Source organism: Malaclemys terrapin, chromosome 2, assembly GCF_027887155.1.
Source record: "Malaclemys terrapin pileata isolate rMalTer1 chromosome 2, rMalTer1.hap1, whole genome shotgun sequence".
Classification (NCBI taxonomy): domain Eukaryota; kingdom Metazoa; phylum Chordata; order Testudines; family Emydidae; genus Malaclemys; species Malaclemys terrapin.
Window position 1 is genome coordinate 195,466,842 of NC_071506.1, and position 13,879 is coordinate 195,480,720.

At 39.8% G+C, this 13,879-nt stretch overlaps 1 protein-coding gene across 2 annotated transcripts in view; it reads right to left on the minus strand.

The window, feature by feature from the left end:
- Window positions 1–1,310: 1,310 nt before the first annotated feature.
- POU6F2 (POU class 6 homeobox 2) overlaps window positions 1,311–13,879 on the minus strand; it is a 386,759-nt gene continuing 374,190 nt past the window's right edge. The window contains exons 8-10 of one of the 2 annotated variants that reach the window (XM_054019075.1): window positions 13,576–13,744; window positions 5,199–5,367; window positions 1,311–1,815 (exon numbers count right to left, since the gene is read on the minus strand). In XM_054019075.1, the coding sequence (XP_053875050.1) occupies window positions 1,311–1,815; window positions 5,199–5,367; window positions 13,576–13,744 (843 nt within the window). The remainder of the gene's footprint in view (window positions 1,816–5,198; window positions 5,368–13,575; window positions 13,745–13,879) is intronic. The other variant, XM_054019076.1, reaches the window with a different exon arrangement.

A 13,879-nucleotide genomic window follows, 5' to 3' on the forward strand; every position in this document is an offset into this window, starting at 1 on the left:
AGGGAAAACATCAGTGCCAGGAGGGGGAAAAAAAGGCAGAAAAGATAAAAGTAGTAAAACAGTCCATAAGGGTGTAATGATCAAAATGTCCTCATTACTTCTTGGCCTGTCCATTTGTTTGTTTTCATCAGACTCTCACGAAACTTCTTTGGCTAGCAGACTTTGGAGAGAAATTGCTTCACACAGAACCGTAACATAGACGCAGTATCAAACCAAGTGTGCAGTTTATATTACAAAATTAGTTTTGGTAACCTCTCCAGGTTCATGGCCAAAGGACAGAGAAATCAGGAGCTATGCTGTTGACAATGAGCACAACATTGAGCATGTGTGCTACACTGACAGCTCCTCAGACATAATTCTAATCCTTCTTTGTCCTCTATTGCATTTCAACATAATCTATATAAAAGTGTTCAGGTTTCACTTTTCTTTTAAAAATCTTTAAACAGTATTGGGGGAAGAGGGAGGAGGCAGGAAAAGTGTTAGACAAATCAAAATAGAAATCAATACTTTACACTTTCAGGGGAAAAATACTGAACCCCACAATTTCACAAAAAAAGAAAGTCATTTTGGCACACAAACACTTGGAGATTGCAAAACTGTGTAGATAAAAAAAAGGTGTGTGTTTATGTGTGTTTGTGAGCACTATGGAATGGCTTTAACATGTGTTAAATCCATCTGCAGGGGGTGTGACAAGGGTGGGAGAAATTAATCGTATTATTTTTTTCCTCTTTGTAAAGTACAAATGTAAAAACTCATAACACAATTTTACGCTTGTAAAAGAGTAGACTAACAATCTAGTTTGCAATGCCATGTTTCTGACTTTGGTTAATAGTTTTCATAGTGAATCAGCACTTGATACCTGAAAGGCTACAATCACTCCTCCAGGTGGCAGGCTTGTATTCTCTTTTAAACAGATAAAAGGTTTTTTTTTTTTCTTTTTTTTCTTTTCCTTAAAACATATTCACATTTTCATAATACACAGAAAAAAAGTAAGCAGTTATTTGGTTTGCTTTAAGTCCATTTAAAAAACTGGCTTTTTTGGGTGGGTGGAGGGAGCTAATTCTACAACACACACACACACACTAAGTGCTGTGTATTTTGTTTGCTTTTGTTTGGTGTTTTTTTTTTGTTTTTGTTTTTTGTTTTGTTTTTTGTTTTTATTTAGGAAAACCCACGGACATTTATAAACTGTTCTGTCCATCTTGTAGTTTTCTCAGTCTTTTACTTACAAGGGTGACGAATGGGCATTTTCAGAGTCCAAATGGTTAAATTTTTGTTTGTGTGTTTCCCTTCCTTTTCTTTTTTTCTTTTTAGGAGTTTTCTTCCAGAGAGTCTGTTAAGGGCTCCATAGGGACTGCTGTCGCAGGCTCATGCTGTTTTAAACGTTTAATTGTGTTCTTCAGTGCTTGCCTCTTATTGCAGAACCAAACTCTAACTACTTCCCGGTCATAGTTCAGTTTCTCTGCAATCTCTGTCATTTCCTGCCCAGAGGGATGAGTGTTCTTCTCAAAGTGGGCATTCAAGATCTCAAGAGCTTGTGGCGTGAATGAGGTACGCCTCTTGCGCTTTTTGGATGGTTCACTTCCGATAAACTCAGTCAGGTTCTGCATACCTGCTCGATGGCGGGCCTCAGCCTCAGCCATCCACCGCTCAAGCACCGGCTTTATCTTCTGGGCACTTTTAGGGGTGATGTCCAGCTTTTCAAACCTGGCAGGATACAAAAGGCCAGGGTTCAGTTTGGCTGTCAGACTGCTAGCTATAGTGTTCTCTTGGGCTTCCTGTGGTAGGAAAAAGTGGCTTCTCAGGATGGTGTGTCTGAGGGAAAATTGAGAAAGAAGAGTCTTACACTGATGCTCTGCCAGGGTGGGACTTCCTGCCTGCCTGACTAATTGACTGGCAGAGGTAATTTACAATGGATTACAATGGAAAGCCATCATATATCTAGGTATATATAGATAGATAGTTAAGAAAACACAAAATGAGCACTGTGACAAAATACCAAGAATTCAGTAAGCGACATAATACAGGCTATAAAGTTCAGTTTTCGTAGTTCAAGATTAATTTTTCATGATCCTCAAATGCCTGAAGACTAAACCTAATTACAGGAAATGACATCAAAGGCAACTGATTGTTATTCGTGATTAATTATCTTGTTTACCCTTCCATCCCACATTGTCCAAATGCCACAGCTTTAGTAATACAAAGCAATAGTGGCTGCTAGCCTCTGAATTTCAGGTTTCTTTTCCCATTTTTTTAAAGCAATTTTCACTGTATGCAAGTTAACACTCTGTCCCTTCTCTGGGTAGGAAAAAAAAACTCCCATAGCTACTGTAGTGTTCAGCTCAAGCAGCTGGACACATTGTAATTATCTTGAATGCCCCCACAACATGCTAAGACAGACTCATGCCTTTCGAATGAAACCCAGCATAATAGTGCACTAATATGCTGTGGCACCAAGCTGGGTTTATTGTGGGATATCTGCAAAGTGTGCTGGAATGATATCATTTCCTGTAAATGAGGTCTTCTATGTATCGTTTTGCCATCAAAAGTCCTTCACTAGATTTCAGATCAGGTTTTACAAATATTGTGAAATATCTGAAGAAACACCACACAGAGCTTTCATTCTTTCAAAACCAACCAGTAAGAACTAACTTCACTTTTCAAGTCTTCATTGTAAGTCCTCGCTGCTTTGATTTATCATTTTGTCTAGCTTTACATTTAAAATTCTTAATGAAATTCTGTAACATCATTCATTTGTATTTTCCCCAGCCCCCATTTCCACCCCGGACCTTAGAATATTTAATGCTGTTGAAAAGCAACATTACTGCATGGCATCCTATTGCACTAGCCAGTCTTCATGGTGTGAAAGTGCCACTGCTCTTGGTAATCAGAAGATGCTTTAAAGAGGAGGCAGACTGAATCCATGCCTTTATGCCTCTTAACCCAGGATCTGGAACTGGGATTCTGTAGCTACTGGTGCAGCATCAACTACAGAGAATTCTGGATGCACCAAGTGGCAAGCTTAGAAAACATTCCAGGAGCAAATATAATATCATACACACAAACAATTGAAGGGAATAACTAATGATCCAGAAAACTTACAATTGGTGGTTATGTTCCTACGGCAGTACGGACTGCCAGGTTTTCCCCTCTTCAGTAATATTTTAATTGCGTTATGTTTTTTTATAACTGTGTCACAAGTTAGGAAAGCGCCAATATTGATATGTATTGTATTTTATTTTTGCATGAAGAATATGTTAGTAAAGTGGAATATTGTATTGCGTGCGCTGCAAATTTGCACCAAGATATTCCCCTAGGGCACGTGAGTTGGAAATTCAACTTGCTTATCCTTTTCCCATGCAGTTCACATAGCAGCTGCTTTTTTATCATTAAGGGAAAGAGAGAACGTAGTATTTCTGAGGAAGGGGTGACTGCTATTGAAGTGGCCTGCTTTTGTGCTTAACAAGAAGTGCACAGTCATTACAGATTATTGCATCCCAATGGGATGCCTCAAAAGGTGGAGAGGAAAAGGTAAAAATTCTAACCTTGCAAGCATTTGGGGCCAGATTCCGCACCTGTTACTCAGGCTCAGCATTGATTTACTCCTCAAATACTCCCCCTGATTTCAATGGGGCTACTGAGGGGAGGGGGGTAAGTGAGTACTCAATGTCAGGCTCCCCACTTCTGGCCCTTAATTAACTATATCTACTTCTAACTTAGTCATAGCTGTGTTTTCATTACGATCACTTAGTGGGTAATCCTTTTTTCATTGTAATTCAAAGCATCTCAACCAGGTTACTGGGCTCTGCATGTTAAAGGTGGGGCGACTGGGGGAGGCGGGGGGAACAAGATGAAAATAAACCAAACATAAGCAAAGCAAACTTCCATTTATAAACTTAAAGTATGGCACGTTAAAAAGCAATCTACCGCGACTACAAATTGGCAATTGCTAAAAACACTTCCTGTTTTAGGTGTTCTTTACCAATTCACCATACAGAAAAAATAAAATTAATGCTTCGGAACAAGCAGCAATAGCATCCATATCATTGGTATTGCTTGTTAGTGTTGATGCTTCAGTACATGTTGTTTGGTATAACAATATACAAGTCTTGAAACAAATTTCCCAGCAGTAGTATCCTTGTATAGACTGAATAAAGGTTATTTTCTACAGGGAGGTATCTTATAAGAAAAAACAGTAGGGGAGACCATAGAAGTGAGAGGATCCTATGGCGCTTTTTGTATTTAACAACAATCAATGGGTTTTATGGAAAATCATTGAGCAAAATGTGAGCTGCAAGCTCACTACCCCATACTGATGTTATTTATAACCTTAGTCTTAAACTGCAGGAAAAGTACACTTCCGTTCTATGGGGAATACATTAAAAGTATAAAGAGCAGATAAAAAGACAGAGCATTTCATGGATCACCAAGAACAAAATCCACTTAAATGAGCTTAGAGTTGGTTTCTTGGCTTTCACTGATGGAGGAGGACTATAAGGCATTGCCCAAGAGGAAAAAGCTGTTACCTAAGTGTGTTTGTTACCTCATGCATAAACATGGGATTAGTGTAACGTACATACATGTATACATGGTGTTTGCTTCTGACTACTTAACTTTAATTCCATCAAGACTGCATCATTTTTTTTCTTAAGATTAAAGCAGATTCTTACTCGTTTTCTGTACATTTTTTAAACACTTGGGTAATAAAAAGATTAACACTAGAAAGTTTGCAAAAAACCATGTAGTAAATTTTTTCTCCCTTCTGTGTTGCCTAGGTAAATCATTATTAACATCCTGTATGTGAAGTGCAAACCACAATAATACAGGCTTTAACTTAGCAGGGATGCAGCCATGAAATATTTGTTCAGTAACCCTATCTGTAGAAAATGGCACAGTATGAAGAGGGTCAGCTGGTGCTTATACAGCATCAGCAGGGTCTCCAGCTCCACTACTGAATTAAATCTCAATGCCAGGAACATATTTATTGTTTCATACTTTTTGTTAAAAAAGGAAAAGACAAAAGTTGCTTTAGAGGCACACAGTAAGTACAGTTTATCTGCCAGATACCAACATTATTTGCTAGTCTAAGTAAATAATGAATTATAAGGACACATGATTAAAATACTTGTATACTCCAGATTAATAAATACAATTAAGAACAAAGAGAGGAGAATATAGCTTATTATGTAACTTGTTACCTGCAGATGGCAGACTGGCTATAGGCTGGGCCTTCTGTGGCACTTAGAGCTTGGCCAACTTGAGTCTGTGTCAGACCAAGAGACAGGCGCCGGATTTTAAAAGCTTTGGCAAATTCTCGGATTTCCTCCAAATTCACCCCATCCACCTCACCAGTGGCTGTTTGAGGATCTGTTGAAATATTTTTTAAATTGTGTAAATGCTTCATACTAATCATTTGAGCCATCCAGGATTACTGCATTTTCTTGGGAAGTGTAAAGTGGATTTTTCCCCCTTAACAGAGACAGATTGGTACTGTCAGAAGTTACAAAACATTCTTAACTATTTTCTTCACTAAAACACTACCAAGTTTGTAGACCAAGGTATTTACAGTTCATTTCAAGGCAGTAGGGAAGATTTTCAAAGGAACAAATGGCAGGTAGATGCCTACTTTGTCAGAACTTAAGAACAGCCATACCAGTCAGACCATAGGTCCATCTAGCCCAGTATCATGTCTTCTTACAGGGGGAATAAACAGAACAGGTAATCATCAAGTGAGCCATCCTCTGTTGCCCATTCTCAGCTTCTGGCAAACAGAGGCTAGGGACACCATCCCTGCCCATACTGGCTAATAGCCATTGATGGACCTATCCTCCATGAATGTATCTAGTTCTTTTTTGAACCCTGTTATAGTCTTGGCTTTCACAACATCCTCTGACAAGGAGTTCCACAGGTTGACTGTGAGTTGTGTGAAAAAATACTTCCTTTTGTTTGTTTTAAACCTGCTGCCTATTAATTTCATTTAGTGACCCCTAGTTCTTGTATTATGAGAAGGAGTAAATAACACTTCCTTATTTACTTTCTCTAAACCAGTCATGATTTTATAGACCTCTATCATATCCCCCCTTAGTCGTCTTTTTTCCAAGCTGAAAAGTCCCAGTCTTACTAATATCTCCTCATATGGCAGACCGGTCCATACCCCTAATCATTTTTGTTGTCCTTTTCTGAACCTTTTCCAATTCCAATATATCTTTTTTGAGATGGGGCAACCACATCTGCATGCAGTATTCAAGATGTGGGCATACCATGGATTTATATAGCGGCAATATATTTTCTTTCTTAATATCTATCCCTTTCTTAATGATTCCCAACATTTTCATTTTTTTGACTGCTGCTGCACATTGAGTGGATGTTTTCAGAGGACTATCCACAATGACTCCAAGATCTCTTTCTTGAGTGGTAACAGCTAATTTAGACCCCATCATTTCATATGTATGGTTGGGATTATGTTTTCCAATGTGCATTACTTTGCATTTATCAACATTGAATTTCATCTGCATTTTGTTGCCCAGTCACCCAGTTTTGTGAGATCCTTTTGTAGCTCTTCACAGTCTACTTGGGACTTAACTATCTTAAGTGGTTTTGTATCATCAGCAAATTTTGCCACCTCACTGTTTACCCCTTTTTCAAGATCATTTATGAATATCTTGAATAGGGCTGGTCCCAATACAGACCCCTAGAAGATGCCACTATTTACCGTTTTCCATTCTGAAAACTAACCATTTATTCCTACCCTTTGTTTCCTATCTTTTAACCAGTTACCAGTCCATGAGAGGACCTTCCCTCTTATCCTATAACAGCTTACTTTGCTTAAGAGCCTTTAGTGAGGGACCTTGTCAAAGGCTTTCTGAAAATCTAAGTACACTATATCCACTGGATCCCCCTGGTCTATATGCTTGTTGACCCCTTCAAAGAATTCTAGTAGATTGGTGAGGCATGATTTCCTTTTATAAAAACCATGTTGAATCTTCCCCAACAAATTATGTTCATCTATGTATCTGACAATTTTGTTCTTTACTTTAGTTTCTACCAGTTTGCCCGGTACTGAAATCCGGCTTACCAGCCTATAATTGCTGGGATCACCTCTGTAGCCCTTTTAAAAAATTGGTGTCACATTAGCTATCCTCCAGTCATTTGGTACAGAAGCTGATTTAAATGATAGGTTACAGACTACAGTTAGTAGTTCTGCAATTTCACATCTGAGTTCCTTCAGAACTTTTTGGTGAATACCATCTGGTCCTGGTGACTTATTACTGTTTAGTTTATCAATTTGTTCCAAAACCTCCTCTAATGACACCTCAATCTGCGACAGTTCCTCAGATTTTTCATCTACAAAGAATGGCTCAGGTTTAGGAATTTCCCTCACATACTCAGCCTTGAAGACCGATGCAAAGAATTCATTTAGTTTCTCCGCAATGGCCTTATCGTTCTTGGATGCTCCTTTAGCATCTCAATCGTCCAGTGGCCCCACTGGTTGTTTAGCAGGCTTCCTGCTTCTGATGTACTTAAAATTTTTGTTGCTATTACTTTTTGAGTCAAAGGGACTTAGATGCTTCACTACCATTTTGCCTTTGAAAATCTCCTCCAGTGTCAACAAATAACGCTCACAGTCTTCTCTGATTGTCTTTGGCTCACACAAGGGGCTGCAATTGGTTTTTCCTTTGGAGCTTAAAATACGCACAACTGATGAAAATGGGCCGAGTCTTTAAATTTGAAATTAAGTCTTTTCTGCTTTAGCTGGTACAAATGCAAACAAATCAACCAAACCAAAACCAAAAAACCACTCAAGCCCACCCCATCCAAATATTTCTGTTTGAAACATCTTAATTTTATAATCAGTGCTTAAAACATGTCTTTGTGGGGAAAAATCTTTTCAGGGTTTACATTCTGCACCCCATCAGGTTGCCAACCAAGCAGCAGAGTATTTGCAACGTCAGCCATCGTGTTTTAGACGGTAGTGCTGCACAATATTTTACTTTTACATTAGACCCAGAAGATAATGCTCATGAAGTTGTGAGAATAAATTTGTCCTTTTCCTCTATAGCAGTTTACTGCCACAGAAGCCTTTGTCCCTGAAAGGGCACATAATAAAGGATGTCTGCCATAGGAAGGCTCCTTTGGTGCTGGATAACTCGGTCAATTTAGGACTTATCAAGGGAAATGACACAACAGCTGGAGAATGAAACTTCCCCCCCCCCCAAGCTACTGATCCCTGGCTAAATGAAGGCATTCACCAAGCCGGAGACAGCATGGGACTAGGATGGTGGAAGATTTCAAAGTCTTGTTCAATCCTGCGTGTAGTGAAGGCATTCTCCCAGCGAGACATCTCTATTGTTCTTCACCTCATTCCTGAGACTTCTTAGGTGAAAAGTTTTCAGCACAATAACCCATCAATTTCTGTAAATGCAAGTAGCTGTCCGAGGACTGTGCTAGACTACATTACTGTGCTGAACACCATATTATAGTAGCTCCTGCTAGTACTGCTACAGTTAAGGACTTGTCAGTATTACAGTAACAAAGCTTTCATTTTCAGGGGTTTATAATCTGATGTAAAAATTCCCTTAGGATTGAAACTCCATCTAAAAAGGCTCTTAGACCAATGAGAGAAAAAGAGAGAGATTTTTAGCATATCAGTTTAGCCTATGATGATTAGAATGTTTTAAAATATAATAATAAAAACCCAAATAATTTTTATCAGAAACAATGCTATTTTTCTCTTCTATAGTTGAAAACAGCTTGGATTTTAAAAATGAAATTGCGGAGGTTTATATCCCTTACTGTGGGCCTTTGTATGCATGTGTGTGTAGTATTGAGCACTCAACCATGCAACTCCTGTTGAAGTCAGTGGGGGCTGCATGTGCTCAGTATATCAGATAAATTAGGACTTATATGTATTTCATGCAGGTATGTGCATATACATATACACACACATTATACGTGTGTGTGTGTGTGTGTAATATATATGTGTAAATTGTATATTTTTATATCTCGTTAGTGTGTGTAAATATAACTAAGATCAGTCAGGTTTACAAAGTACGACTGTTCACAGAAACTAACCGTTAGCCCATAAATGCTTGAAATATTCCTACTTGCTGTACACACATGACTTACATACCACACTGGTTACTAAGGGGGAAATTTTCAAAGACACAAATGGGAGTTGGGAGCCTAACTGTCCTTTATGCCTTTCTAAATCTTTTCAGAAATGTATATAACCCCACTGACACAATAAGTTGTAAAGAGTCCCCTGAGTGATCCAAATGATACAAGGCATTAAGATAATGGCCTCCTCCATTTCTTTCCTTTCTTTGCTTTAGGACTCTGAGTGGGGATGCTAGGGACAGACCAATGGACAAATCGGTCATTTCCAAAGCACTTTTAAATGTAGTTCTGAAAGCAGCAAACTCGTATTAAGGGTATTTATAACTATTGCTGGGAGTTGGTGGAAAGACTGAAACCTGTTGGGAGGGAAAGGATAAAGGATGTAAGAAGCTAAGGCTTGTTTGTTTGTATATGATTATGGATGCGCTGCGTTGAGTTTTATTGCAACTGGGCTCTTTTGCTATGGCAGTGTTGCAAGAGTGGATTCCTTGTGAAGATCATTTCCTGCACTGGGATCTTGGACTAGGGAAGAATTAGCCTGAACTTCTTCTTGGGAATGGAAATCAAAACCTATCATGCAAAACACGAACTGGGGAGGAAAAGATCTGACATGCATGGTAGAGAATAGCTGGTATCTGTGTTAGTGAAATGGCATGTTACTGTCATGTGATGTCTTTAGAATAGGGATTGTATTAGTAGACGGGGTAGTACTGGAATACTTTCTTCCACCCCTGAATTTTGCAGAAAGTAGTTTTTTGGATCAGATTTGATCAGATTTCTATTTAGAGTCTGATCCAAAGCCAATTGAAGTCTATGGAAAGACTCCTCTGATTTCAGTCAGACCCTTACTGCTCATATATGCAGTATATAGGTTTTTGTAAGTGTCCTTTGACACAAACATCTATAATGGCTCAGGCCCATCTCACACTATTGCCAGGTTAGATTTTTCTTGCCATCTTTCTTGCTAGGTCTGTAATTGCCCTCCTGTTTTAATGCAAATTTCTCATTCTACATTGTAAAGAAGGCGGTTGATTTTTAAACCCAGCTGATAGCGTGGAGTAGATAGTACAGTGCCAATGAGGAAAAAGGGGTATATGCCTGTCTTATGGAGTTGTCACGGTCAATAGTATCAGTGTTTAGATTAAAGCTCTACCATGGCTGCAGAGCTACCAGCTTCTGCTGAGAGGAGAAGGAGCCATTTGGGACCTCTACAGGGAGAGATGCACACTGGGAACCCCTCCACTAGAGAAGACAGAGAAGACGCCACATGGAATTTCCTCTCTGGTACTGGGGGCATTAATGGGGGAGGAGGCAAGAGAATCTGGTGCGAAACCAGGGGGTTCAAAAGCTCCTACAGATTCTTTCCTGTTCTCCTGCCTTGGAGAGCTTTCCTCTTTCTTCAGGGATGCCTCCTTCCAGTGTCAGCTCTGCAGGGATTAAGTAAGGCCTGGGCGTGCTCTGCTTTCTCCTGCAGAGTGCAAATCTGTTCCTATCTGTGTAGTAATGGACAAAAAACAGTGCAGAGAAAATAACACACCCTGAGGGACGGTAGAAGTCCTGGTATGAGGAACACCAGCAAGAGGGAAGATGTGGGTGAGGACTTCTTCACTGTGGAAGACAGAATAGAGGGTAGCTGGCCAGGTAAGGACAACAGAAAGTAAATAGGGCAGGGAGAGGCAGGACAAGACAGTGCCGTCGGGAAACGTGGGCTCACAGGAGAGGGGAAAAGGAAAAGAGAAATAGCTTTGTTGTAGTTTATTTATTTGTGGGAAGTGCTCAGATACTATGGTAATGGATGACCTGGATAGACAAAGAGGGAATTGGATTCAGGGAGAGATGGGTCCCATAGTGTGAGGAAGAGGGATATGGTATTCATAGCAACATGTGGTGAGAAAGATCAAGAAACGAGGGGAAAGAAGAATTAGAGGTTAGGGAACTGGAAGGGGAAGTAGGAAAAAAAAGACCCTTAACGTTTTTTCTTTTGGGGTATGTGGATAGAAAGAAAGAAAGAAAGAAAGAAACAAAGAAAGAAACAAAGAAAGAAAGAAAGAAAGAAAGGTAACAAATGGGGAGAAGGAGTGAATTATCTGAGAAAAGAGTACACACACAGGATAAGAGAATAAGGATAAGTACAGCGTACAGGGAAAAGAAAAAAACAGGAATGAACCTTGCAGTCCTTGCTCAGGCCAAACTCTTATTTAAACGAATAGCTTTCCCTGAATGAGGACTAACAACTGCAAGATCTGACCCTAAAAGCTAAAATTAAAATAAAAACCTTTAAAGGAAAAAGACAGGCAAGAGAGAGAGGAAAAGAAAAATGAAACACAAAGGGAAACATAAAAAGGTATCACAGGACATCATCGGAGATAATCTATAATAGAAAGAAGGGAATTAGAGAAAATATACAGAAATTTTAAAAAAGGCTGAAAGATTTTAGAAAACATATTGGGGGAAAACGGATGTAAAATCACAAAGAAAATATATACATAGAATGAAAAACAAACAGAAACAGACAGCATGGAAAATGTATTTCACTGGAAGCTATGAAGGGCCAGATTCTGTTACTCTTACTCATGTTGAGTAGCACCTTAGTCCATGGATTTCAGTAGGGCTACCTGTAGAGTAAGTTATTACTCAATGTGAGTAAGGATGGCAAAATCTTGCCCTAAGTAATTCATTAGATCATCACACAGATGTCACCCTTAAGTAACTTGCCTCTTTTGCCTCTTATAAATAGACATGGGCACACGAATATTTGCAATGTTAATATTCTCACTAATTATACCTGAAATAAATACTGCAAATCCCTACTGTGGTAAAATTATATAGGGCTGAATTGTAGCTCAAGACTAGACAGAGCTTTTAGAAAGTGGGTACATTACTGTCTCAGGAGCAGGACAGGGACCAAATTGTTGTTTAAAGAGCCACAATTCCTCCCTTGCTCCCCCATGAGGTACTGATCTAGTGCTTGCCTGTTGGAGCAGTAAGGGACTGATCCCACTGAAGTCAATGTGAGGCTTTCAATTGACTTCAATGGGCATTGGGTCAGGTCCTAAATTATTATCCCTGGTGTATTATCTCAGCCATGCCGGCCAATGTATGGGTAGGGATGGAGCCAAGGCTTTATTCATTCCTTGCCCACGCTCCATCCATTTGCCCAAATGGAGAGTAATTGGGCATACAGTGCCTCTGACCACTTATAGCTGGAATTCAGGGCCAAGGCAGCTCACATAGGTGAGTAGAGGGAAGGCTTGCTGTCCGGTTACTCCCCTGTCCACACACAAATTAGTCAGTTCACACACAAATTAGTTATCTAAGGCAACTTTTTAAGGGCGTCACATATTTGGTACATTTTTTCATATTTTCCTGATCTTGTCCCATTGAAGCTGTTGGGGGAAAATAAACCTCACTTTAAGCAATATCCAGAAACCAGCAGGCAGCCAGTGCATACCATTGAGCACTGGTGTCATACGTTCCTGGAAAGATACACTACTTAATAAGCAGGCTGATATATTCTGCACCAGCTTCAGTTTCTAGGTTGGTTAAAGGAACATTGCACTTGCCAGCCTGGATCAGATCCAAGATCCATCTATCAGAGGGGTAGCCGTGTTAGTCTGAATCTGTAAAAAGCAACAGAGGGTCCTGTGGCACCTTTAAGACTAACAGAAGTATTGGGAGCATAAGCTTTCGTGGGTAAGAACCTCACTTCTTCAGATGCAAGTAATGGAAATCTCCAGAGGCAGGTATAAATCAGTATGGAGATAACAAGGTTAGTTCAGTCAGGGAGGGTGAGGTGCTCTGCTAGCAGTTGAGGTGTGAACACCAAGGGAGGAGAAACTGCTTCTGCAGTTGGATAGGCATTCACAGTCTTTGTTTAATCCTGATCTGATGGTGTCAAATTTGCAAATGAACTGGAGCTCAGCAGTTTCTCTTTGGAGTCTGGTCCAAAAAAACTTCAGGACCAGACTCCAAAGAGAAACTGCTGAGCTCCAGTTCATTTGCAAATTTGACACCATCAGATCAAGATCCATCTAGTCAAGCATACTGTTTGATAGTGGCCAGCAACAGATGCTTCAAAGGAAGGTGCATAAACCCCACAGTAGGCAGATTTTGGGTAGTCCACCCCCCATGTAGGTATCATTCTGATCTCACATAGTTAGAGACTGGCACAATATGAAATACCTTTTAGTTTTAAGAATGAGGATAGGCTGCCACTTTGTCCACAATTAGGGTAATCAATCAAGGGCTACTACAGTTTTTATGACCATTTTTAGTGCTGGTTTGGATTTCTTAGGCCCCTTGAATCACAGCACTGAGCAGTTCTTATTGGCAAAGATTACTCCAGTTAGCAATATACAGTCCATTATATGAATAAGAAGGAAAGGTAGATAAGGAAGATAAGCAAGAATGGAAACAAACAGATAGGAGAAATAGAGAGAGCCAGGGCGCAATACTTACTGCTGACTAACTGGCCAACACTCAAAGCTGAAGAGGAGGAGGATGAGGAGGAAGAAGAGGAAGCCTGACGCACTGGGCTTTGAGACATAGATGCTTGACTGTGAGCCAAATGCAGAAGGTTGGATTGTGAGGCTGCTTGTCCCACTTGCGTCTGGGAGGGCTGATGGAGCTATATGTTAAAATGTAAGAATAAAAATTTAGAAATGTACTAGTAATCAAAGACTTTCCCAAAGAAACTATTGACTCTGAATGAGTATATAATACCATGTGCAAAGTTTAGATGACAAAGGGTTGACAGGGGCAG